This window comes from Capricornis sumatraensis, chromosome 4 (assembly GCF_032405125.1).
Source record: "Capricornis sumatraensis isolate serow.1 chromosome 4, serow.2, whole genome shotgun sequence".
Classification (NCBI taxonomy): Eukaryota; Metazoa; Chordata; class Mammalia; order Artiodactyla; family Bovidae; genus Capricornis; species Capricornis sumatraensis.
The window spans coordinates 146,856,345-146,883,160 of NC_091072.1; the positions used below are offsets into that span (position 1 = coordinate 146,856,345).

General features: G+C 42.4%; 1 protein-coding gene across 1 annotated transcript in view; it reads right to left on the reverse strand.

The window, feature by feature from the left end:
• Positions 1-215: 215 nt before the first annotated feature.
• The window catches only part of LOC138077654 (antigen WC1.1-like), a 70,394-nt gene continuing 43,793 nt past the window's right edge, over positions 216-26,816 (reverse strand). The window contains exons 9-20 of the mRNA XM_068969761.1: positions 26,425-26,733; positions 26,023-26,331; positions 16,361-16,453; positions 15,970-16,284; positions 14,534-14,848; positions 6,161-6,202; positions 5,759-6,073; positions 5,478-5,510; positions 4,794-4,931; positions 4,318-4,407; positions 3,313-3,450; positions 216-361 (exon numbers count right to left, since the gene is read on the reverse strand). Of these exons, the coding sequence (XP_068825862.1) occupies positions 216-361; positions 3,313-3,450; positions 4,318-4,407; positions 4,794-4,931; positions 5,478-5,510; positions 5,759-6,073; positions 6,161-6,202; positions 14,534-14,848; positions 15,970-16,284; positions 16,361-16,453; positions 26,023-26,331; positions 26,425-26,733 (2,243 nt within the window). The remainder of the gene's footprint in view (positions 362-3,312; positions 3,451-4,317; positions 4,408-4,793; positions 4,932-5,477; positions 5,511-5,758; positions 6,074-6,160; positions 6,203-14,533; positions 14,849-15,969; positions 16,285-16,360; positions 16,454-26,022; positions 26,332-26,424; positions 26,734-26,816) is intronic.

Below are 26,816 nucleotides of genomic sequence, written 5' to 3' on the forward strand. Positions count from 1 at the left end.
CTTGCCTTTCCTTTGAGGAAGATGGCATTTGAGGACCAATCCTCTAAAAGCATTTCGCATGGAGCTTGCTAAATTAACAGCACAGCAAAAAGTTAATTCACTCAGAATATTTCATTTTGAGCAATTTTCATATGACACAATTACAGGTCAGCACTACTCTATTGAAATACAGGCAATTAGAATATCTGAGGCTTCATCTCATATTTAATACAGCATCACGAGAAAGTCACTGGGGATGTTCCCAGGGCACTGAGTTCAACATCATCGTACCCAGCGTTCCCTTTCTTCCCCTGGAGCAGCCAGAGGCTCTCTTCTCCTTCCCCAGGATCAGCAGCCTCTCTGGAGAAGTTCAGACAAGAGCCTGAAATAGAAAAGAGAAGTTTGATTAGAACTGAGACACGAGGATGGGACAGAATCCTCTGGTGGAAGGGAGTCAAGCAAGTGCTTATGACAAAGCATCCCTGGGACCCAGGTGTGGGGAGGGAGGCTCAGGCTATTTCACATGAGTCCCAGTGAGGATGGATCCCAGCTGTGCTCTCAGATCAAGTTCATGTCGTCTCCTGGGCCTCAGTGCATGTGGAAATCCTGCATCACAGGAGACCTGTGCTCAGGAGCTCTGGGAGACCTGCTTCCAGGCAACACAGTAGCAAGGAGATGCCCAGCAATGGTAAGAATCATAAAAAGGAATTTAAATGTTATCCTTTCACAGGTGATAGATGCTAACTCACAATAAGAGGGAGACTGGAAACAGGAAAAATCTGAATTCCTCACTCACAACCCAAGTCTGCTCTTAGCTGACTTGACTCCTGTTCCCAAATGTCCACTGATAGTATCACAGGTGCAGCCACAGATATCTCCTCCCCAGAAACTACACAGGCCTTCAGATGGAGAACTACTCTTTTCTAGAGAATGAGTGTCTTCTCGCAGCCACTGAAATATCAGTTTGTTGTGATACACACAGTCAAAGGCTTTGGCATAGTTAATAAAGCAGAAATAGATGTTTCTCTGGAACTCTCTTGCTTTTTCGATGATCCAGCAAATTTTGGCAATTTGATCTCTGATTTCTTTGCCTTTTCTAAGTCCAGCTTGAACATCTAGAATTTCATGGTTCATGCCCTGTTGAAGCCTGACTTGGAGAATATTGAGCATTACTTTGCTAGCGTGTGAGATGAGTGCAATTGTGCAGTAGTTTGAACAATCTTTGGCATTGCCTTTCTTTGGGATTGGAATGAAAACTGACCTTTTCCAGTCCTGTGGCCACTGCTGAGTTGTCCAAATTTGCTGGCATATTGAGTGCAGCACTTTCACAGCACCATCTTTTAGGATTTGAAAGAACTCAACTGGTATTCCAACACCTCCACTAGCTTTGTTCATAGTGATGCTTCCTGAGGCCCACTTGACTTCACATTCCAGGATATCTGGCTCTACGTGAGTGATCACAGCTTCATGATTATCTGGGTATTAAGATTTTTTTGTATAATTCTTCTATGTATTCTTGCCACCTCTTCTTAGTATCTTCTGCTTCTGTTAGGTCCACAACATTTCTGTCCTTTATTGAGCCCATCTTTGCATGAAACATTCCCTTGGTATCTGTAATTTTCTTGACAAGATCTCTAGTTTTTCCCATTCCATTGTTCCTTCTGTTTCTTTGTATTGATCAGTGAGGAAGGCTTTCTTATCTCTCCTTGCTATTCTTTGGAACTCTGTATTCAAATGGATATATCTTTCCTTTCTCCTTTGGTTTCACTTCTCCTGTTTTCTCAGATATTTGTAAGGCCTCCTCAGACAGCCATTTTGCCTTTTTGCGTTTCTTTTTCTTGGGGATGGTCTTGATCCCTGTCTCCTGAACAATGCCACAAACCTCCATCCATAATTCATCAGACACTCTGCCCATCAGATGTAATCCCCTGAATCTCTTTGTCACTTCTACTGTATAATCATAAGGAATTTGATTTAGGTCATACCTGAATGGTCTAGTGGGTTTCTTTACTTTCTTCAATTTAAGTCTGAATTTGGCAATAAGGAGTTCATGATCTGAGCCACATCAACTCCTGGTCTTGTTTTTGCTGACTGTATAGAGCGTCTCCATCTTTGGCTGCAAAGAATATAATCAATCTGATTTTGGTACTAACCATCTGATGATGTCCACATGTAGAGTCCTCTCTTGTGTTCTTGGAAGAGGGTGTTTGTTATGACCAGTACATTCTCTTGGCAAAACGCTATTAGCCTTTGCCTTGCCTCACTTTGTACTCCATGGCCAAATTTGGCTGTTACTCCAGGTATCTCTTGACTTCCTACTTTTGCATTCCAGTCCCTTATAATGAAAAGGACATCTTTTTTAGGTCATAGTTCTAAAAGGTCATGTAGGTCTTCCTAGAATGGCAACTTCAGCTTCTTCAGCATTACTGATTCAGCATAGACCTGGATTATTGTGATAATGAATAGTTTGCCTTCATGTATGTGACAGTGCAAAGATATTATTAAAACACTTGTTCCACCTTTGAATTTGGTTCAGTTCAGTTCAGTCGCTCAGTCATCCCTGACTCTCTGTGACCCCATGGACTGCAGCACACCAGACTTCCCTGTCTATCAACAACTCCCAGAGCTTCCTCAAACTCATATCGATTGAGTCAGTGATGCCATCCAACCATCTCATCCTCTGTCATGTCCTTCTCCTCCTGCCTTCAATCTTTCCCAGCATCAGGGTCTTTTCTAAGAATCAGTTCTTCTCATCAGTTGGCCAAAGTATTGGAGCTTCTACTTCAGCTCAGTCCTAGCAATGACTATTCAAGATTGATTTCCTTTAAATTGACTGAGTTGATCTCCTTGGCATCCAAGGGTCTCTGAAGTGTCTTCTCAAACATTACAGTTCAAAAGCATCAATTCTTCAGCACTTAGCTTTCTTTTAAATATGCTCAATTAATCGATAAGCTTCTCTTTTGGCCATGACACAATGCTTGCTGGATATTAGTTCCTTGACTAGGGTTGAACCTAGGCCCTAGCAGTGAAAGTGCAGAATCCTAACCTCTGGACCACCAGGAAATTCCCTAATCTATAAATCTTCATGCAAGTATATCACATATAAAGTGATAAGTTTATGTCACATTATGGAGGCATAAATGCCAAAAGCAGAGTGATTCCTCACTCCTTGCAAGGAGTCTGACAGCATTAAATATGGCATATGGTCAAGAGATGCTACCAAATGTATGAGATTACTTATATTTTGAGTCTCTAGGGAGGCTGGGCATTGAGGAGCACAAATTCACTCTTTCCAGATGGAAAGATTGCTGGAGATCAACTGACCCCACTCACCTGTCTGAGAGAACCTCACCCCATCCTCCTTCTCTGGGGGCACTTCCTCCTCGCTCCCCTGAGAGGCAGGAGGAGTTCCAGGCACTGGTACTTCTTCAGCATCATCATAATTTTCAGCAGGGACATCAGTCCTCTGATCTGGGGGTTCCAAGAGCAGACAAGGGAGTGTATGAAACCCCAGTAAGTGGGTTGTTCTGGGGAATACCTAAGGTACCTTCTGACCGAGAGTTTCTGAGTTTCTGAATAGAGGCACCAGTCACTCCGTGTTTCAAAAGACTTTTTTCTCTAAGACCATGTTTCATTTTGATGTGTCTTTAAGCCAAAACATGATTTTACATATCTTAATATTTTCTGGTGGAAACTACAGATCTCAAAGCAACTTTTTCACCCTTGAGCATTGCTAAAGGACTTTGACAAATTGTGCTTTACAGATGTTATTTTTTAAAAACATTGTGTGCCTGTGGTGATTTTGGACCCAGAGAGACCAGCGCCGACATGAGACATCACAGAACAGCCAGAGAAGGAGAAGAATGAACCCCATCTGGACACAAGGGATGCCTCTGGTCCGTCAAAGGAAAACCATCCCCCTTAAGTCTCCTCTGAGAAAAACTCTCCTCCCCAAAACCCAGCTGAGGCAAGTCCATCTCTCTTTCCTGGAGCGGATCTGTAGTCACTGTTGTCCTCACCATCTCTGGTGTAATATGGCAGTTTAGTCAGTGAGAAATCTGACGGGAAAGCCTCATGCGGAGACAAACATCACACAACACACCGAATGCCCCTCCCGACACCCACGACCTGTGTTAAGGCTGAGAAGGGACAGGCCTGGCTTCTGCAGTGCAGACAGAGGCTGGGAGATCACGGGGCTCTGAGAGGCCATCCTGCCTCTCTCGAGGAGCCGTCTCTGTGAGCCTGGGGCACACATGGTGTCTGCAGATGCTGAGAAGATGTGCACAGCCAGGGGGTGGTGACAACAAGAGATCCCAGGAGGGCAGATGAGACACTCACCTGGGCCGCCCAGACCTTCCTTCTGTGTCAGAAGGTAATCGAGCTCCTCATACTCAGCTTCAGCAAGAGCATCTTCATAGCTAGATAAGGCTGAGAGATCACCCAGCAGGTCAGAGAAGCTCCCCCAGATACCCCGATCCAGCCAGCCCACCTTCATCTCCCTGGTGCTCACATGGGGGCTGCCAGGACCTCAGCGTCGTCTCCTATCCCATGCACCATGTCAGCACCTTCTCCCCTCGTCTGACCCTGATTACAGCTCAGCACCAACTCTGTCTGGTCTCACAGGAGAGGCCATGACTCATGAGAGTTCACAGCCCAGTCCTAAGAACTTCTGTCTACTCAGCCCTTAGAGCTCAGCACGGAGCACATGGAGTCTGCAACTCAGAACAGTACCTGGCCCAGGTTCCCTCCTCACACCTGCCCCATCTCCTGCCTCCACACACTCTCCCTGGTCCCCAGGTCCCCCTGCAGCCCACCTCTGCGCTCTGCTCTCCATCTGAGCAGCTGAGTCACCAGGATGATGAGGACCAGGAAGAGAAGGGACCCCAGGATGAGGCAGAGGACCCCAGGCAGGGAGAAGATGCCAGGGAGAGAATTCGAGGTTGTTCTGGTCCCTAAGGAGAACAGGGAAAAGGGCTGGAGATAGTCTTGGGCACAGAAAAATCTCCTGTGTCAGCATTTTCAGGAGCTCCGCACAATGGCATCTCAGCCTCAGACAGTGTCAGGGCTCCCTGGGGTCTCGTCCTGAGACAAGTCAACTCCACTCTGGCCAGTGGGGCCCCGAGGCAGAGATGGGGATTGTCAGGGAGCTGCCCTGCCGAGACAGCCTCTGAGGACCCAGCTCATCCCCTCTCCTTGGGCTTCAGGAGACAGAGCATCAAACATCCAGGGACCTGCACCCCACAGATGAGGAGCAACACTCAAGGGCAGGAGGGAGTTCCTCAGATTCTCCAACATGGGAACCAGACGTCCTTGGCCCCGGGCATGAGAACATTTGACCCAGGACATCAAGGCAGGGGATTGCCCCAGTGTAATGCCCTGGCTGCTCCCCAACAGCCATGGCTCCTCAGACTCTTTCCTCTTCTGAGCTGTCAGAGAGCCCGAAGAACAGGTTCCCAGTATTTGAGTATTCTCCCCTGCCCGTGGATGGATCACAGTACCTGCTATAGTCGTGGGCAATGTTGTCCTTACACCTAAAGAGAAAAACAGTAGTGTGGGGAGGAAGAATTGGCCAGAACGCAGGCAAACCTTTTCCTTCCTGAACCTGAAATCACCCCTCAGTCTCCGCAACATCAGTGTCCAGTCCTCCCAGCTCCCCCATCCTAGATCAGAGCCCCAGCACCCGGGATGTCTGAACACAAACTCCTCACCTTGCCCGGCCCAGCCCACTGCCCCTGCACTGCCCCAGCTCACCCAGGGTGGACCCGATCCCATCGCTCACCAGAGCACCTCACACCAGCATCCTCCTCGTGCTTGCAGTCGCTCTGCCCCCAGGGCTCCGCAGCACAGTCCCACAGGGAGGACTCCCGGCCCCCGCAGCGCACCTCATCCAGCCAGATGCTCCCATTTCCAGGGCCGAATGTCGCGGCCCGCACGGCTTCTAGGGCCTGGCCACAGCCCAGCTGCTGACACACCACCTCGGCCTCTGCCAGGCTCCAGGAGTCATCGCACACGGTGCCCCAGGAGCCGCTGTGCCAGACCTCCACCCGCCCTGAGCACTCGCTGTCTCCTCCCCTGAGCCGGAGCTTCTCCCTGTCTGAAAAGGCGTCAGCCCCTCCTGTGACTCCCCTGGAGAGAGGAAGGAGACCCTGGGAGCCACAGGGGAAGGGCAGGGCTGATGTACCTGTGCAGGGGAGAGCAGTTGGACAGCTCTTTGGTCTTCTTCCTGCAAACAACAGGGAAACAGTGGATCGGGAACAGCTGAGGGTGTTCCTGTCCCCACATAAGATTATCTAAGGTCCACGGCACCCCACTCCAGTACTCTTGCCTGGAAAATCCCATGGACGGAGGAGCCTGGTAGGCCGCAGTCCATGGGGTCGCTAAGAGTCAGGCACGACTGAACGACTTCACTTTCGCTTTTCACTTTCATACATTGAAGAAGGAAACGGCAACCCACTCCAGTGTTCTTGCGTGGAGAATCCCAAAGACAGAGGAGCCTAGTGGGCTGCTGTCTATGGGGTCACACAGAGTTGGACACGACTGAAGCCACTTAGCATCAGGGGCATGGCTCAGTGCAAATGAGATGTGAAAACACAGGCTTATTATCTCCTGGGCTGAAACATTCACTGCATCTGATCACCAGCTGAAATTACTTTAAATATTTACTTGTTTATCAGTCTTCACACCCCACACCAAATATAAACACAGACATCTACAAATGTTCACACACTCCTCTGAGAGAAAGGTCCATTAGAAGAAGGACCTTGTATATCTTATATGTGCCTTGTTTCTGCTATTAGGACAGTGCCTGCACATTGTATGCACTCATTCAACAAATATCTATGGAAAACCATTTCTAAATACCTAGATAGAGGCTTGATAAATATTTATTAAATGAATGAATAGACAAATAAAATTCAGTGAAATAAAATATCTTTTTTTTAATTCATACTAATCAGTGAAATAGTAAACCAAATATAAATTAATGGTAGCAGTCTATGATAATAGTTCACATTAAAAATAATCAGTCCAGAAGCACAGAGTCAATTTAAATTCAAAATCCCATGTACATAATTTTAATGGAAAATTATTGGATAGATTATAAACTACTCTTACCTATTATTCAGTGTGACAGTGGGCAAGTGAAGACTACTGTTGTGAAAGGGAACCCTCTTTTCAAATTTATTTTTAATTGGGAGATAATTGCTCCACAATGTAGTGTTGGTTACGTGTGTGTCTGTTAGTCGCTCAGTCATGTCCAACTCTTTGTGACCCTGTGGACTGCAGCCCACCAGGCTCCTCTGTCCATAGGATTTTCCAGACAAACATACTGGAGTGGATTGCTATTCACTTCTCCACTGGATCTTCCCTACCCAGGGATCAAACCCAGGTCTCCTGCACTGCAGGCAGTTTCTTTGCTGTGTGAGCCACCAGAAAAGCCCATAGTGTTGGTTAGGAATCTCTCAAAAAGGAAATATACAGGAAAGACTTAGTAGAATTCTGAGAAGACATATGGACACATATATGTACACACTGAGTAAGCCAGAAATTTTTGCAATAGTTGAAAAAAGCCTACTGAGAAAAATTTGTATTGAGAAGATGCAGAAATAATAAACAAAAGACTGAAAATATATATAAAATAATTGAAGCTGACAGAAATAAATGTAAATTCAAAAAAACCAGAAGGGTAAATAGTACCTGTCATAAAGTATCAATATTTCCATATTCTTTACAGATCATCCTATCAAAACTCCTACCTACTCTATGCAGAGAACCTCTGAGAAAATGATGGCAGGACCTCTGTGAGCAGGTTGCTCATTTTCATGGTCAAAGACTTTACCATCTCTCAATTCACAGGGTTTAATTGTAGGAAAAACATCATCAATAAAAGGTCTCACATACAGATGGCTAACAAACACATGAAAAGATGCTCAACATCACTCATTATCAGAGAAATGCAAATCAAAACCACAATGAGGTACCATTTTACACCAGTCAAAATGGCTACAATCCAAAAGTCTACAAGCAATAAATGCTGGAGAGGGTGTGGAGAAAAGGGAACACTCTAACACTGTTGGTGGGAATGCAAACTAGTACAGCCACTATGGAGAACAGTGTGGAGATTCTTTAAAAAATTGCAAATAGAACTGCCATATGACCCAGCAATCCCACTGCTGGGCATACACACCGAGGAAACCAGAATTGAAAGAGACACATGTACCCCAATGTTCATCGCAGCACTGTTTATAATAGCCAGGACATGGAAACAACCTAGATGTCCATCAGCAGATGAATGGATAAGAAAGCTGTGGTACATACACACAATGGAGTATTACTCAGCCGTTAAAAAGAATTCATTTGAATCAGTTCTGATAACATGGATGAAACTGGAGCCAATTATACAGAGTGAAGCAAGCCAGAAAGAAAAACACCAATACAGTATACTAACACATATATATGGAATTTAGAAAGATGGTAATGATAACCCTGTATGCAAGACAGCAAAAGAGACACAGATGTATAGAATGGACTTTTGGACTCTGAGGGAGAAGGAGAGGGTGGGATGATTTGGGAGAATGGCACTGAAACATGTATACTCTCATGTAAGAAACTAGTCGCCAGTCTATGTTCGATGCAGGATACAGGATGCTTGGGCTGGTGCATGGGGATGATCCAGAGAGATGATATGGGGTGGGAGGTGGGAGGGGGGTTCAGGATTGGGAACTCATGTACACCCATGGTGGATTCATGTCAATGTATGGCAAAACCAATACAGTATTGTAAAGTAAAATAAAGTAAAAATAAAAATTAAAAAATAAATAAATAAAAAATAAAAGGTCTCATAGTTTAATGCCTCTTTGGCCTTCAAATCAAAAAGACAAAGAGATGAGCAAAGAGAGAAAAGGAGGGGAGTGAGCCTCTGCTTTTGAAGTATCTGATCCCACATTCTCTTAGCTTTGGGTTCAGGCAACATCCAGCATACCATTCAAGGTTTACCTGAATGGGGTGTGTGTGTGTGTGTGTATGTGGAAGGGGAGGGAAGGAGAAAGAAACAGAGAGAGAAATGTTGAAGGAATAAGGTGCTATAGTTTGACTATTTGTCGCCCTTGCCAAAATTATTTATTTCATTCAAAATTTATTGCTGAAATCTCAATTTCCAATGTAACAGTATTTAGTGGGGGAGCCTTCTCAAATTCTTCCAAAAACAGAAGAAAAGAACACTTCCAAATTCATTTTCTGAAGTCAACATTAGTCTGATACCAAAGCCAGACAAGGACACCATGAGAAAAGAAAATTACGGGCTAATACTCTGATAAATACAGGTGCAAAAATAATCAACAAAATATTAGAAAACTGAATTTGACAATACACTAAAAGAATCATACATGATGATGAAGTGATATTTGTCCCAAGGATACAAGGATAGTTCAACATTCATAAATTAATCAATGTGATAAACCAAATAATAAAATGAAGGTAAAAATAAAATCCTCAAAGGATGCAGAAAAAGTGTTTGACAAATTCAACATCCACTTACAGTAAAAACTCTTTTACAAAGTAGGTATGGAAGGATTGCATCTCAACATAATTAAGGCCATATGAAAAGTACACAGCTAACATCATCAGTTCAGTTCAGTTCAGTCGCTCAGTCATGTCCGACTCTTTGTGACCCCATGAATCACAGCACACCAGGCCTCCCTGTCCATCACCATCTCCCAGTGTTCACTCAGACTCATGTCCATCGAGTCCGTGATGCCATCCAGCCATCCCATCCTCTGTCGTCCCCTTCTCCTACTGCCCCCAATCCCTCCCAGCATCAGAGTCTTTTCCAATGAGTCAACTCATCATACTTGACTGTAAAAAACCAAAAGCTTTTCCTCTGAAATCAGACACAAGACAAAAATGTCTACTCTCACCACTTTTATTCAACTTAGTTTTGGTAGTTCTGTCCAGATCCTTCAGGCAATAAAAAGAAAATCAAGATATCCAAATCTGAAAGGAAGAGGCAAAATTGACACTATTTGCAGACTGAAAAGTGAAAGTGTTAGTCACTCAGTCGTGTCTGACTCTTTACAACCCCAAGGACTGCAGCCTGCCAGGCTCCTCTGTCTACTGGGATTCTCCAGGCAAGAATACTGGAGTGGGTTGCCATTCCTTCCTCCAGGGAATCATCCTGACCCAGGGACTGAACCTGGATCTCTTGCATTGCAGACAGATTTTCTACCATCAGAGCCATGAGGAAAGAAACCCCCTTACATGATATTATATGCAGAAAACACTAAAGACTTCAGCAAAAATATGAGAACCAATACACTCAGTAAAGTTGTAGAAGAAACATCTGTATACAAAAATCAGTTGCATTTCTTTACACTAACAACAAACTGCTATAGGGAGAAACTGATAAAACAATTCTATTTACATTTGTATGAAAATGAATAAAATACCTAGGAATAAATTTAACCAAGGAGGTGAAAGCCCTGTACACTGAAAACTATAAACACAGTGATGACAGAAACTGAAGATGACTCAAATAAATGGAAAGATATTCTGTGCTCATGGATTGGAAGATCTAACATTATTAACATGCCCATACTACCCAAAGCAATCTACAGATTCTCTGCAATCCTTATCAAAATTCCAATGGAAATTTTCACAGATACAGAAGAAACAATCCTAAAATTTGCATGGAACCACAAAAGATGCTCAATACCAAAGCAATCTTCAGAAAGATAAACAAAGCTAGAGGTGTCATGCTTCTTGTTTTCAAATTATATTACAAAGCTATATTAATCAAAACAGTATGTGGTTGGTATAAAAATGAACATGGAGATCAATGGAACAGAACAGAGAGTCCATAAATAAACCCACATTTCTATGGTCAATTAATTTTTGACAAAGAAGCCAAGAATATACAGTGGGAAAAGGACAGTTTTTTTCAGTAAATGGCATTGGGAAAACTGGACAGCCACGTGCAAAAAATGAAACTGGACCACTAGCTTACACCATTCACAAAAATTAACTCAAAATAAATTAAAGACTTGATCACAAGTCCTGAAGCCATAAAATTTCTACAGGAAAACACAGAAAATAAAATCCTTGACACCAGTCTTTGTGATGATTTTTTGGATTTGGCACCAAAAGCAAAGGGAACAAGAGTGAAAACAAGCAGTTGTGATGAAAAAGGCTAAAAAGCTTCTGCCCAATTAAGGAAACCATCAACAAAGTGAAAAAGCAACCTATGGAATTGGAGAAAATACTTGCATATTATATTTCTGGTGAGGATTATTATCCAAAATACACAAGGAACTCATACAACTCAGTAGCGAAAAACAATCTGATTTTTTAAAATTGGGCAGAGAACCTGAACAGACTTTTTTTTTAAGAATACATACAACTTGCCAATATGCATGAAAACATACTCAACACTATTACTCATTAGAAAATACAAATCAAAACCACAATGAGATATCACCTCATATCCTCTAGAAAGGCTTTTATCCAAAAGAAGAAATAACAGGAGTTGAGGAGAATGTGAAGAGACAGGAAAGCTTTTGCACACTTAGAGGGAATGTAAGTTGATACAGCCCCTATGGAAACAGTATTGAGGTGCATCAAAAATTAAAAATAGAACTGCCATATGATTTAGCAATTTCACTTTGGAGTATTTATCTGAAGGAAACAAAAACACTAACTTGAAAACCCAGTGTTTACTGCAGCAACATATCTCCAGTTGCTAGGTTGTATCAGACTCTTTGCAACCCCATGGACTGCAGCACGCCAGGCTCCTCTGTCCTTCACTATCTCCCAAAGTTTGCTCAAATTCATGTCCACTGAACTGGTGATGCTATCTATCTCATCCTCTGTGGCCCTCTTCTTCTTTTGCCTTCAATATTTCCCATCATCAGGGTCTTTTCCAATGAGTCAGCTCTTCTCATCAGGTGGCGAAAGTATTGGAGCTTCAGCTTCAGCATCAGTCCTTCCAATGAATATTCAGTGTTGATTTTCTTTAGGATTGATTGGTTTGATCTCCTTTCTGCCCAAAGTACTCTCAATTCAACTGTGGCATCCAAGCACCACAATTCAAAAGAATCAACTCAAAAAATTGCAAATAGAACTGCCTTATGACCCAGCAATCCCACTGCTGGGCATACACACCGAGGAAACCAGAATTGAAAGAGACACATGTACTCCAATGTTCATCGCAGCACTGTTTATAATAGCCAGGACATGGAAACAACCTAGATGTCCATCAGCAGATGAATGGATAAGAAAGCTGTGGTACATATACACAACGGAGTATTACTCAGCCATTAAAAAGAATACATTTGAATCAGTTCTGATGACATGGATGAAACTGGAGCCGATTATACAGAGTGAAGTAAGCCAGAAAGAAAAACACCAATACAGTATACTAACACATATATATGGAATTTAGAAAGATGGCAATGACGACCCTGTATGCAAGACAGCAAAAAAGACACAGATGTGTATAACGGACTTTTGGACTCAGAGGGAGAGGGAGAGGGTGGGATGATTTGGGAGAATGGCATTGAAACATGTATACTATCATGTAAGAATCGAATCGCCAGTCTATGTCCGATGCAAGACACAGGATGCTTGGGGCTGGTGCACAGTGATGACACAGAGAGATGTTATGGGGAGGGAGGTGGGAGGGCAGTTCATGTTTGGGAACGCATGTACACCCATGGTGGATTCATGTCAATGTATGGCAAAACCAATACAGTATTGTAAAGTAAAATAAAGTAAAAATAAAAATTTTTTAAAAATCAAAAAAAAAAAAAAAAAGAATCAACTCTTTTTAGCTTCTCCTATAACCCGGCTCTCACATCCAGAGATGACTACTAGAAAAAATATAGCTTTGACCATATGGACCTTTGTCAGCAATGCAGTGTCTTTTTCTAATACCCTGTCTAGGTTTGTCACAGAGAAGCAAGCCTCCTTTAATCTTGTGGCTGCAGTCACTGTCAGCAGTGATTTGGGAGTCCAAGAAAAGAAAATCTGTCACTGTTTCCACTTTCACCCCTTTTATTTGCCATGAAGTGCTGATGATCTTAGTTTTTAGAATGTAAATGTTTAGCTGTAAGCCAGCTTTTTCACTCTCCTCTTCCACCCTCAATGAGAGGCTCTTTAGTTCCTCTTTGCTTTCTGCCATTAGAGTGGTAGCATCTGTGTATCTGAAGTTGTTGATATTTCTCACAGTAATCTTGATTCCAGCTTGTGATTCATCCATCCTGGCATTTCCTATGATGTTCTCTGCATATACGTTAAATAAACAGGGTGACAATATACGACCTTGACGAACTCTTTCCCCAATGTAGAACTAGTCGGTTGTTTCATGTCCAGTTCCAACTGCTGCTTTTTGATCTTCATACAGGTTTCTCAGGAAGCAGGTAAGGTGCTCTGGCATTCTCATCTCTTCAAGAATTTTTCACAGTTCATTGCGATCCACATGGTCAAAGGCTTTATGTAGTCAATGAAGAAGATGTTTTTCTGGAATTCTCTGGCTTACTCTAGGATCCAACAAGTGTTGGCAATTTGATCTCTGGTTTCTCTGCCTTTTCTAAACCCAGCTTATACATCTCGGAAGTTCTCAGTTCACTTACTCCTGAAGCCTAGCTTGAAAGACTTTGAGCATAACCTTGCTAGCATGTGAAATGAGCACAACTGTGAGGTGGTCTGACCATTCATTGACACTGCTCTTCTTTGAGATTGAAATGAAAACAGACCTTCTCCATTCCTATGGCCACTGATGAATCTTCCAAATTTGCTGACGTATTGACTGCAGCACTTTAACAGTATTACCTTTTAGTATTTTATAGCAATATATATGAGTCAAACAATGTAAGTCTTCACTGATGAATGGATAAAGAAAATGTAATATAGACTTATATTCACCCATAAAAAAGAAAAAATCTTGCCAGTTTCAACAACATGGATGGACCTCGAGGGCATTATGTTAAGTGAAATAAATCAGACAGAGAAGGAAAAATACCATGTAATCTCATTTATATGTGTAATATTAAAACAAAAAGCAAGTTCAGAGATGCTGAGTCATTGGTGGCTGCCAGAGGTGGGGGATTGGTGCAGGCAAAGGTAATCAAAAGGTATAAATTTGAATTATAAAATTAATAGGTGAAGAGATATAACATACAGCATGTTGACTATAGTGAATACTGCATTGTCTATTTGAAAGATGGCAAGAAAATACATCTTAAACATTCTCATCTTGTAAGAAAAATATTTAACTATATATATGGATCCATATAGAGAGATATAACTAGACTTACTGTAGTGATCATTTATCAATACACACAAACATATAAGCATTATGTTGTACACAACAAAAAATATAATGTTGTATCAGTTATATCAATTAAAAACTTTTAAAAAGAAAGTGGGAACATGTAGATTAAATTAGCTCCATCCAAACTTCATTTTATAAACTCAACTTAAACACATCACTTAGATTTTAAAATATCAAATCTCACTAACTTTCTACAGAATTGGGAAAGACACAGAAACAGACATAAGTCACCTGCACAGGAGATGTAGGCTTCCTCCTTTGAAGAACATGAACTGTATTTCCATGGGCCAGAAGGACACTGCCAGAGAGAGGTATCAGTTTTCCGACACTGAATTAAATCTACCCACCGGGGTCTAGAACCTTCCCTGAGACCAACAGAGGTGTTGACACTTCCACTGTCCCCACAGCCAAGCTGACTGCAGATGATGGACACGGTGACATCATCCATGGGGCTGCGGCAGACACTGCCCCAGGTCCCGTTGTAGAAAACTTCCAGCCACCCAGCACACTGCTGGTCCTCGCTGACCATCCTGAGGGCCAGGAACTCTGAGATTGAAAAGGAGGAGACAGGACACAGTGAGCACCCCACTCAGTGCTCTGGATTTTCCTCTCTCCCCAAAATTGTGAACATTCATTCTGTGACCCAGGTGAGGAAGCAAATTCATTAGATGACCAGAGGGAAACCTGTCTCCTTTTCACCTGACTTTGTCCATTTGTGTCTATCTTTCTAAATACTTCTACCACCATGATGTAGTGGATATGAACTGAGAGGAAGACCAACCTGGACACCTGCAGGGAGAGGGAGCTGACACCTGCTTCCTGACAAAACATCTAAGAGAGTGTATGAAAGGGATGTGATGTGGACAGTGTGGAGGCAGATAGAATAATGGACCCACAGATGTCTACATGGAAGCTGTGTCTGTGTTTCCTTATCTGGCAAAAGGGACTTTACATATGTGATTAAGTTATGGTCCTTGGGATGGTAAGAGTAACCTGAAAGATGACAGATTAACCACCTGAGCACAGTCTAATCACATTCTTAGACTCACTATCCTTTAAAGTGGAACCTTTTCCTGATTCCGGTTAGAGGGAGATGTGAATATGGATAATGGTCAGAGAGGTGGAGCGTTGCTGGTCTGATGATGAACAGAAGGGGGTTATGAGTGAAGGCAGGCAGGCAGCTTCTAGAAGCTTGAAAAGACAGGAAACAGATTCTTTCCTAGGGGCTCAGAAGTGACGTGGCCCTGCTGAAACTTTTATCGCAGTCCAGTGAGATCCCTGCTGGACATCTAGGGTAGAGAAGTGTAAGGAAATAAATATGTTGTTTTAAACCACTAACAATGTAGCAACTTGTTATAGAACAAACAAAAACTAGCACAGTGGCTTGAAGACTTCTCTACCCTATGCACCAGAAGGCTGAGCCCTGATTTCAAGAAAAACTGTGAGAAAAGGCTCTTCCAGGAAACACTACTGAGAAGAAAGGACCAGAATCTCAGCTGCTGCAGGAGGCAGTGAAAGCACCTCGTCTTCACGTCTGCTGGAAAGACAGGCTCCATGCGAGGAAGACTCCTTCTCTGGTCCTTTCAGCATCTCTCCCTCAGGGCTCATAGCCTCGTCCTCCAGGGCCCCACCCCTCCTCCAGCCTGTGGACAGTGTGGAGTGCTGACCTGAGCAGATGACCCCAGCGTCCTCCTTGTGTCTGCAGTCGTGCTGCCCCCAGCCCCGGGAAGGGCACCTCCACACCTGGGACTCATTTCCAGCACAGTTCAGGTCGTCCAGCCAGATGGGCCCTGATCCCGCCCCAAAGTGAGCAGACCCCATGGCACTGAGGGCTTCTCCACAGCCCAGCTGCCTGCACACCACACGGGCATCTTCCAGGTCCCAGCCGTCATCACAGATGGTGCCCCAGGAGCCCTGGTCAAGGATCTCCACTCTCCCGGCGCAGGGACCGCCCCCGTCCACCAGGCGGAGCTGCCTGCTGTCTGAGGAGACAGAAATGGGACAATGGGGTGTGGACCTGGGGAATGAGAAGGGTCTTCTGCCCTGTGGGACCCTCACCTGAGCAGTAGGGGGCGCTCTCCTCTGAGGCTGCAGAGTCTGCTGGTTCAGACACAAAGTAGTCGCACTGGGGCAGCATTTGGGTCTGGTTTCCTGAAGAAAAACCGATGATTTGAGGGTTGGGAGGGTTGAAGAACAGGAACATCAGTTAAATAATTTTTAGGAAGGGAGGGAATTTTGGAGGGAAATGGATCCATGTATACAAATGGCCGAGTCCCTGGCCGTTCACCTGAAACTATAACAACATTGTTAATCAGCTAAACCCCAATACTAAATAGAAAGTTCAAAAGAAAAAAAAACAATGACCTAGTGATGGAGCTGAGATGAAAGCTGAAATGTACTGGTAAAGTTACCAGAATCTTAGTGTTCCCTTTCTCCATGAAGAGCCCTGGTCCTGACAATGGCATGATTCCTGTTTTAAGCCAAGCTTTGCCCTAAAAATGAGTTAAACAAGTTGTTCTATCCTTAATCCACCCCTAAATAGAAGAAGAAAAACAAAGGTCTTTCTGAAGTTGTACAATTATTTATCAACAAAGTTGTGGTTTTAATAATACTGATGTAAAAGAGATCTCATGGAACACCAGAGCAAAAAGAAACATTAAAAAAATTCCCAGGGTATTTGGCTCTTAAATTTACCTGACAGATAATTTGTTTTATTTAATTTTATTTGAGCATAATTTCTTTACAATATTGTGGTAGCCTGTGCTGTTCAACAAATTTAGTAAGTTATACATATACATAAGGGCTTCCCAGGTGACTCAGTGGTAAAGAATCTGTCTGCCAAACATGAGAGTGGGGTTCCATCCCTGGGCTGGGAAGAGCCTTTGGAGAAAAAAATCGCAATCCACTCCAGTATTCTTGCCTAGAATTCCTATGGACAAAGGAGCATGGCAGTCCATGAGGTCACAAAAGAGTCAGACACAACTCAGCGACTAAAGAACAACAACTACATCTATCTGTCTCTCTCTCTCTCTCTCTCTCTCTCTATATATATATATATATATATATATATATATATATATATATATATATATATATATATATGTATGTATGTATGTATGTCAATCTAATCACACTAGGACCACAGCCTTGTCTAACTCAATGAAACTAAGCCATGCCTGTGGGGCAACCCAAGACGGGTGGGTCATGGTGGAGAGGTCTGACAGAATGTGGTCCACTGGAGAAGGGAATGGCAAACCACTTCAGTATTCTTGCCTTGAGAATCCCATGAACAGTATGAAAACACAAAATGATATGATAATGAAAGACGGACTCCCCAGGTCAGTAGGTGCCCAATATGTTATTGGAGGTCAGTGGAGAAATAACTCCAGAAAGAATGAAGGGATGGAGCCAAAGCAAAAACAACACCCAGCTGTGGAGGTGACTGGTGATAGAAGCAAGGTCTGATGCTGTAAAGAGCAATATTGCATAGGAATCTGGAATGTCAGGTCCATGAATCAAGGCAAATTGGAAATGGTCAAACAAGAGATGGAAAGAGTGAATGTCGATGTTCTAGGAATCAGCGAACTAAAATGGACTGGAATGGGTGAATTTAACTGAGATGACCATTATATCTACTACTGCGGGCAGGAATTCCTCAGAAGAAATGGAGTAGCCATTATGGTCAACAGAAGAGTCTGAAATGCAGTACTTGGATGAAATCTCAAAAACGACAGAATGATCTCTGTTCCTTTCCAAGGGAAACTGTTCAATATCACAGTTATCCAAGTCTATGCCCCAACCAGTAACGCTGAAGAAGCTGAAGTTGAATGGTTCTATGAAGACCTACAAGACATTTTAGAACTAACACCCAAAAAAGACGTCCTTTTCATTATAGGGGACTGGAATGCAAAAGTAGGAAGTCAAGAAACACCTGGAGTAACAGGCAAATTTGGCCTTGGAATGTGGAATTAAGCAGGGCAAAGACTAATGGAGTTTTGCCAAGAAAATGCACTGGTCATAGCAAACACCCTCTTCCCACAACACAAGAGAAGACTCTACACATGGACATCACCAGATGGTCAACACCGAAATCAGATTGATTATATTCTCTGCAGCAAAAGATGGAGAAACTCTATACAGCCAACAAAAACAAGACCGGGGGCTGACTGTGGCTCAAATCATGAACTCCTTATTACCAAATTCAGACTGAAATTGAAGAAAGCAGGGAAAACCGCTAGACCATACAGGTATGACCTAAATCAAATCCCTTATGATTATACAGTGGAAGTGAGAAATGATTTAAGGACCTAGATCTGATCAATAGAGTGCCTGATGAACTATGAAATGAGGTTCGTGACACTGTACAGGAGACAGGGATCAAGACCATCCCCATGGAAAAGAAATGCAAAAAAGCAAAATGGCTGTCTGGGGAAGCCTTACAAATAGCTCTGAAAAGAAGAGAAGCGAAAAGCCAAGGAGAAAAGGAAAGATATAAGCATTTGAATGCAGAGTTCCAAAGAATAGCAAGAAGAGATAAGAAAGCCTTTTTCAGTGATCAATGCTAAGAAATAGAGGAAAACAACAGAATGGGAAGGCCTAGAGATCTAATCAAGAAAATTACAGATACCAAGGGAACATTTCATGCAAAGATGGGCTCGATCAAGGACAGAAATGGTATGGACCTAACAGAAGCAGAAGATATTATGAAGAGGTGGCAAGAATACACAGAAGAACTGTACAAAGAAGATCTTCACGACCCAGATAATCATGATGGTGTGATCACTCATCTAGAGCCAGACATCCTGGAATGTGAAGTCAAGTGGGCCTTAGAAAGCATCACTATGAACAAAGCTAGTGGAGGTGATGGAATTCCAGTAGAGCTATTTCAAATCCTGAAAGATGATGCTGTGAAAGTGCTGCATTCAATATGCCAGCAAATCTGGAAAACTCAGCAGTGGCACAAGACTGGAGAAGGTCAATTTTCATTCCAATCCCTAAGAAAGGCAACGCCAAAGAATGCTCAAACTACCGTACAATTGCATTCATCTCACATGCTAGTAAGGTAATGCTCAAAATTCTCCAAGCCAGGCTTCAGCAATACGTGAACCATGTACTTCCAGATGTTCAAGCTGGTTTTAGAAAAGGCAGAGGAACCAGAGATCAAATTGCCAACATCCGCTCTATCATGAAAAAAGCAAGAGAGTTCCAGAAAAACATCTATTTCTGCTTTATTGACTATGCCAAAGCCTTTGACTGTGTGGATCACAATAAACTGTGGAAAATTCTGAGAGAGATGGGAATGCCAGACCACCTGACCTGCCTCTTGACAAACCTGTATGCAGATCAGGAAGCAACGGTTAGAATCAGACATGGAACAAAAGACTGGTTCCAAATAGGAAAAGGAGTACATCAAGGCTGTATACTGTCACCCTGATTATTTAACTTATATGCCGAGTACATCATAAGAAATGCTGGACTGGAAGAAACAGAAGCGGGAATCAAGATTGCTGGGAGAAATATCAATAACCTCAGATATGCAGACGACACCACCCTTATGGCAGAAAGTGAAGAGGAACCAAAAAGCCTCTTGATGAAAGTGAAGGAGGAAAGTGAAAAAGTTGGCTTAAAGCTCAACATTCAGAAAACAAAGATCATGGCATCCGGTCCCATCATTCCATGGGAAATAGATGGGAAACAGTGGAAATAGTGTCAGACTTTATTTTTTTGGGCTCCAAAATCACTGCAGATGGTGACTGCAGCCATGAAATTAAAAGACACTTACTCCTTGGAAGAAAAGTTATGACCAACCTAGATAGCATATTCAAAAGCAGAGATATTACTTTGCCGACTAAGGTCCGTCTAGTCAAGGCTATGGTTTTTCCAGTAGTCATGTATGGATGTGAGAGTTGGACTGTGAAGAAGGCTGAGAGCCAAAGAATTGATACTTTTGAACTGTGATGTTGGAGAAGACTCTTGAGAGTCCCTTGGACTGCAAGGAGATCCAACCAGTCCATTCTGAAGGAGATCAACCCTGGGATTTCTTTGGAAGGAATGATGCTAAAGCTGAAACTCCAGTACTTTGGCCACCTCATGGAAAGAGTTGACTCATTGGAAAAGACTCTGATGCGGGAGGGATTGGGGGCAGGAGGAGAAAGGGAGGACAGAGGATGAGATGGCTGAATGGCATCACTGACTCGATGGACATGAGTCTGAGTGAACTCCGGGAGTTGGTGATGGACAGGGAGGCCTGGCGTGCTATGATTCATGGGGTCGCAAAGAGTCAGACATGACTGAGCGACTGAACCGAACTGAACTGAACTGATACATGTCCCCTCTTTCTTGGATTTACTTCCTATTTAGTCACCACAGAACACTGAGTAGAGTTCCCTGTGCTATAAAGAAGTTATTATTTGTCTATTTCTGTGTGCATGCATGCTAAGACACTTCAGTGGTGTCTGAATCTGTGACACTATGGATTGTAGCCCATCAGGTCCATGTCTATGGGATTCTCTAAGCAATATCTATTTTATAGTTAGTATCAATAGTGTAGGGCTTCTGAGTCTGGTGGCTCAGACAGTAAAGAATCCGCCTGCAATGTGGGAGACCTGGATTTGATCCTTGGGTTGGAATGTCCCCTGGAGGAGGGCATGGCAACCCACAGTAGTTGTACCAATTTACATCCTCATATGTAGGAGGATTCCCTTTTCTCCACATCCTCTCCAGCATTTATTTGTGGATTTTTTCATGAAAGACATTCTAACTGATGTGAAATATTACCTGACTGTACTTTTGACTTGCGTCTTTCTAATAATTCGTGATGTTGTATTTGTTAGCCATCTGTATGTCTGGAAAAAATGTCTGTTTAGGTCTTTTTCCCATTTTTTCATTGGATTGTTTGCTTTGTTGATTGAGTTGTTTGTGTATTTTGAAGATTAGCCCTTGTTAATTACTTCATTTGCAAATATTTACTCCCATTCTGAGAGTTGTCTTTTTGTTCTGTTTATGGTTTCCTTTGATATGTAAAAGGTTTAAGTTTAATTAGATCCTATTTTTTTTTTGGCTTTTATTTTCTTTAGGAATTTGATCAAAAAAGATCTTGTTGCAATTTATGTCAAAGAATATTCTGCCTATGTTTTCCTGTAAGAGTTTTATAGTCTGAAAGAGAATTTAAATAACCATGAATAAAGTGCACAAAGAATTAATTAACATGATGTGTATCTTGGCAGAGGAATGAAAACAAAAACAAATGAAAATAGTGTTTATTATTTTTCTCTAATAATAGTGGGGTATGCATAGGATTAAATTTTGAAAAATAGAGACAAACAAATAAAAGAAAACTGCCTGTTAAAAAAAAGAAAGAAAGAAAGAAAAAAAGAAAATTATACAGCAGAAAAAGTTAACAGCTGAAATTAAGAACTAGAGAATGAGTGTATCAGCACATTAGATCAACATAAAGTAGAAATAGTAAAATGAAAAATCAGAGGATAAATTTTCCTCTATTTAGAAATGCTGGTCCTATGGTAAGTGCCTGGTTAATAATGCTATATAACAAAATTTCCCCCAAAACTTAGTAGTTGAAGGAATTTATTTTTAAATTTTGCTCATGATTTCCCAGGTGAATAAGTTGGGAAAGACTCAACTTGGCAGTTCTATCTTTGGGGTTTCTCATGTGGTTGCATTTAGATGTCATCAGGGACTGACATCTCTAAAGGTTTAATTGAACTGTGGTTATGTAAGGAAATTTCCAGAAGTACTTTTGATGTTGTTGGGAGGGAGGGATAAAGGAGCATCATGTCTGCAACCTAATCCAGAAAGATTTTACAGACTCAGGGAGAAACAGGGCAGGAGAGGGACAAATAAGGAGAGAAAGGGAAAGCTAGAGCAAGAGAGAGAGAGAAAAGAAAGGAAGAAGGATTAAAGCAAAATACTAATCCAACATTTGGGGAATCCAGGTAAAGTTCAGAGAGAATTCATTCCTAGAAAACCTTCACTAAAGGAAATACTAATAACATCAAACCAATAAAATGCCTAGGAGAAACCCTAGTTAAAGATGTGCAAAACATCTGAGAGAAAGTCAAGACCTAACTGAATGAAGGGATATATTTTGTCAGTGAATTGGGAAACTCAATGTTGTCAAAGTCAGTCATTCTCAAATTTATATACAGATTAAATCTAACCTCAATCAAATTCCCTTGTGCTTTTGTATGTCTGAAACATGACAAACTGATTCAAAATTTACATTGCTGTTCAGTCACTTAGTCATGTCTGACTCTTTGTGACCTCAAGGACTGCAGCACACCAGGCTTCCCTGTCCATCATTGACTCCTGGAACTTGTTCAAACTCATTTCCTTTGAGTCAGTGATGCCATCCAACCATCTCATCCTCTGTCATCCTCTTCTCCTCCTGCCTTCAGTCTTTCCTAGCATCAGGGTCTTTTCTAGTGAGTCAGCTCTTCGCATCAGGTGGCCAAAGTATTGGAGCTTCAGCTCAATAATATATACAAAATAAAAAAATAAAAAAAAAACAACCAAGACTGACCAAAGCCGTTGGCAAGAAAAGCAGCAACATAACTTCTTTAAATTAAAGTTACCCAGAATTACTATGTGTGCTTAGTCACTCAGTCCTGTCCAACTCTTTGTGACCCCATAGACTGTAGCATGCCAGGCTCCTCTGTCCACGGGGATTCTCCAGGCAAGAATACTGGAGTGGGTTGCCATGCCCTTCTCCAGGGGATCTTCCCAACCCAGGGATCAAACCCAGGTCTCCCACCTTGCAGGCAAATTCTTTACTCTCTGAGACACCAGGGAAGGTTCAAGACTTACTATAAAATTACAATAATTAAGGAAATGTGGTACAGGGGCAAGGAGAGACAAAGGATACAGTGGAACAGAACAGAGGGTCTAAACAATGCGTTCAGACATATGTGCCCTTTCGCTTATCACACAGGTGGCACTGCAGTGGGGAATAGTCTTTTCAGAAAAAGATTTTGAGTCAACTGGATACCCATATGAAAACAGGACACTTGACCCTTATCCTACACAGATGTCAATCCTAGAAGCAATGTACAATTATATGCAAAAAAAGTAATTATACTTCTGTGAGATACTCTCAGAGAACATTTTTGTAATTTTTGAGTAGACAAAGTTCATTTTAGAGGAATATAAGGAGTTCTAGGGACTGGATCAATGGACTAGTTCAAAACTGAGACAGAAGTACGTCAAGGCTGTATATTGTCACTCTGCTTATATAACATATGCAGAGTACATCATGTGAAATACTGGCCTGGATGAAGCACAAACTGGAGTCAAGATTGGTGGGAGAAATATCAATAACCTCAGATACGCAGATGACACCACCCTTATGGCAGAAAGTGAGGAGAAATTAAAGAGCCTCTTGATGAAACTGAAAGAGGAGAGTGAAAATGTTGGCTTAAAACTCAACATTCAAAAAACTAATATCATGGTACCTGGTCCCATCACTTTATGGCAAAAAGATGGGGAAACAGGGACAGACTTTATTTTCTTGGGCTCCAAAATCACTACAGATTATGTCTACAGCCATGAAATTGAAAGATGCCTGATGCTTGGAAGAAAAGCTATGACCAACCTAGTCAACATATTAAAAAGCAGAGACATTACTGACAAAGGCCCATCTAGTCAAAGGTATGATTTTTCCAGTAATCATGTATGGATGTGAGAGTTGGACCTTAAAGAAAGCTGAATGCTGAATAATTGATGCTTTTGAACTGTGGTGTTGGAGAAGACTCTTGACAGTCCCTTGGATGGCAAGGAGGTCCAATCAGTCAATCCTAAAGGAAATCAGTCCTGAATATTCATTGGAAGAACTGATGCTGAAGCTGAAGCTCCAATACTTTGTTACATGATGAGAAGAACTGACTCATTGGAAAAGACCCTGAAGCAGAGAAAGATTGAAGGCAGGAGGAGAAGGGGATGACAGAGAATCAGATGACTGGATGGTTTCACCAACTCAATGGATATGAGCTTGAGCAAGGTCCAGGAGATGGTGAAGGACAGGAAAGCTTGGCATGCTGCAGTCCATGGGGTTGCAAAGAGTCAGACATGGCTGAGTGATTGAATGGAACTGACTGACTGAAAGAGAACTACATGGACAGAAAAAATGTTGATAAGTCAAACCTAAGATGAGTTACTTGGCTCACTGAAGTACAGCATACCATTAAAAAAATAAAAATATAAGACCAAGAATTAAACACACAAAAATCATAATAAATACTTTTGCCAAAGGCCATCGTCATAGTAATTTGCCCCATTGTATTTGTAATAGTCAAGAACTGGAAATAAACTCACAACTCTGCCATTAGTTGAATGGTTCAATGCATGGTGATGTGATCATCCAAAGGCATACTCTATAATAAGAAAAATGAATGAAATGTTGCCATAAACAACATCATGAGTGAATCTCAACACAGTTTGGAGTCAAAGAAATTAGACACAAAGAAAACATACTGTATGATTTTACATAAAGTTCAAAAACTGAGAAAATATTCTATGGCAGTACAAGTCTTAGGTAAGCAGTCTTCCCTGGAGAGGAGGAGGACACGGCTATTGGGAGGCAATAGTGATTCTGTGGTGCTGTGAATGTTCTCTTTGTAGATCTAGGTTGGAGAACATGACCTAGATATACACTTACTGTTTGTACATTGTTCTCTATTATTATCCTTAAATAATAATGTTTCATAAAAATATTATTCATCTAAGCATTTCTTTCCCTGACATAGCACTTCTTAGCATTTCTTAGCACTTATTTCCCCTGAAAAAAATGAGTGAACAATGAGAATGCTATGGAGCAGGACCTTACAGAGCCTTCTCAGGAGAGACCACCCTCATTTCCTCCACCTGCCTCTGTTTGTAGAAAAACCTAGCTAAAGAATAAATTTGATCACAGAAATGAAAAAAAAATCAGAAACAAAGGAAAACAGTCAGATAGGACAAAATAATAATAGTTTGCCCTAAACAAATTCAAGGACCTTTAGTTCCTTCTCATGGGCTATAGATAACATTCTGAGCCAAATCTTTTGAGCTATTTTGCAGATATTGAAATCCCAAACAGGTGGTTGAAATCAATTACATGATGACCAGACTAGTGGGATGCCATTCCCTTCTCCAGGAGATCTTCCCAAACCAGGGATCAAACCCGAGACTGTTGCATTGCAGGCAGGTTCTATACCATCTGAGCCAACAGGGAAGTTCATAATCTTCATCTTACACAATTCCAAGATTGGTCTCAAGGAAATGGGAACAGACCAACACTAGAACTGATGATTAACTGTAATTCAAACAATAAAAGTGACACTGATCAGACCTATTTCAAGATGATTATCGGAGCTAGCTGTGCTATTCTGCAGGTAAACTGTCCCCAACTTCCACCTGTGCACTCCTGAAATTCCCATTTAAAACACTCACCACTGATCAGCAAGGAGGAGCTGGTTCTTTGGTACATTAGTTCTCTATCTCCCCAGAACTGCTGGTTTCCTCAACAAAGCTGTCTTTAATTTTACCCCACACTTGTCTCTCAGTATTGGATTCTTGAGTAATGAGCAGCTGAAACCCGAGTTCAGTAACAAGATTAAACATTCACTACAGAATATCTTTCTTTTTAAGCCTGTTTTCCCTTACTCTCTGCTCTGGGGAAATTTCACTCCAGGAGCATCCTAAGTATAGTAGCCCTTTCCCTGTCTTACCTGAGCAGATCACAGAGGCCGTGTTGCCATGGGAACAGTCAGGAACACCCAGGGCAGTCACAGGGCATTTCCATAGGAAGGACTCAGTCCCTGAGCAGTGAAATCGGGCTTTCCAGAGTTGATCACTTCCTTCTGCTCCGTTTGGGGTGGAGATGGCGACTCCACAGCCGAGCTGACGACAGACAACATTGGCATTGGCCAGACTCCAGTGGGAGGCACAGAGCGCTCTCCATCGTCCAGAAATGTTCATCTCCACCTGCCCCTCACACTGAGAGGAGCCGTTTGTCACAAGCCGGACATCTGTGTACACTGATAGAAACAGACAGGATTTCAGAAAAATCTTATTTCTTGTTTAGCTTGAAGTGAGTGTACACAGAGGCTAAATCCTGACGTGCATCTCACCTGAACAGACAACCTGAACAGCTCCACTGTGGTGACAAGTGCCCCCTGGACAGGACACTCTGGGGCAGACCCAGAGCTCAGGCTCCTCCCCCTCACACCTGAACTCTTCAGCCCAGACCCGGCCATCGGACTCTCTGAAGGGTACTTGTCCCAGGACAGACACAGCCTTGCCACACCCCAGCTCTGCACAGATGACCTGGGCAGTGGGGAGTGTGAAGTTTCCATCAGACACTGGGATCCAGGCTTCTCCAGAATACACTTCTACTCGCCCTGAGCAGGGTCCATCCCCTCCAGCCAGACGCACAAATCCTAAGAGAAACAAAGAACAACAAACCCAGTGAGTGTTCATGAACCTGGCTTGACGATTGTAGACAACATCTCACAGGCAATGG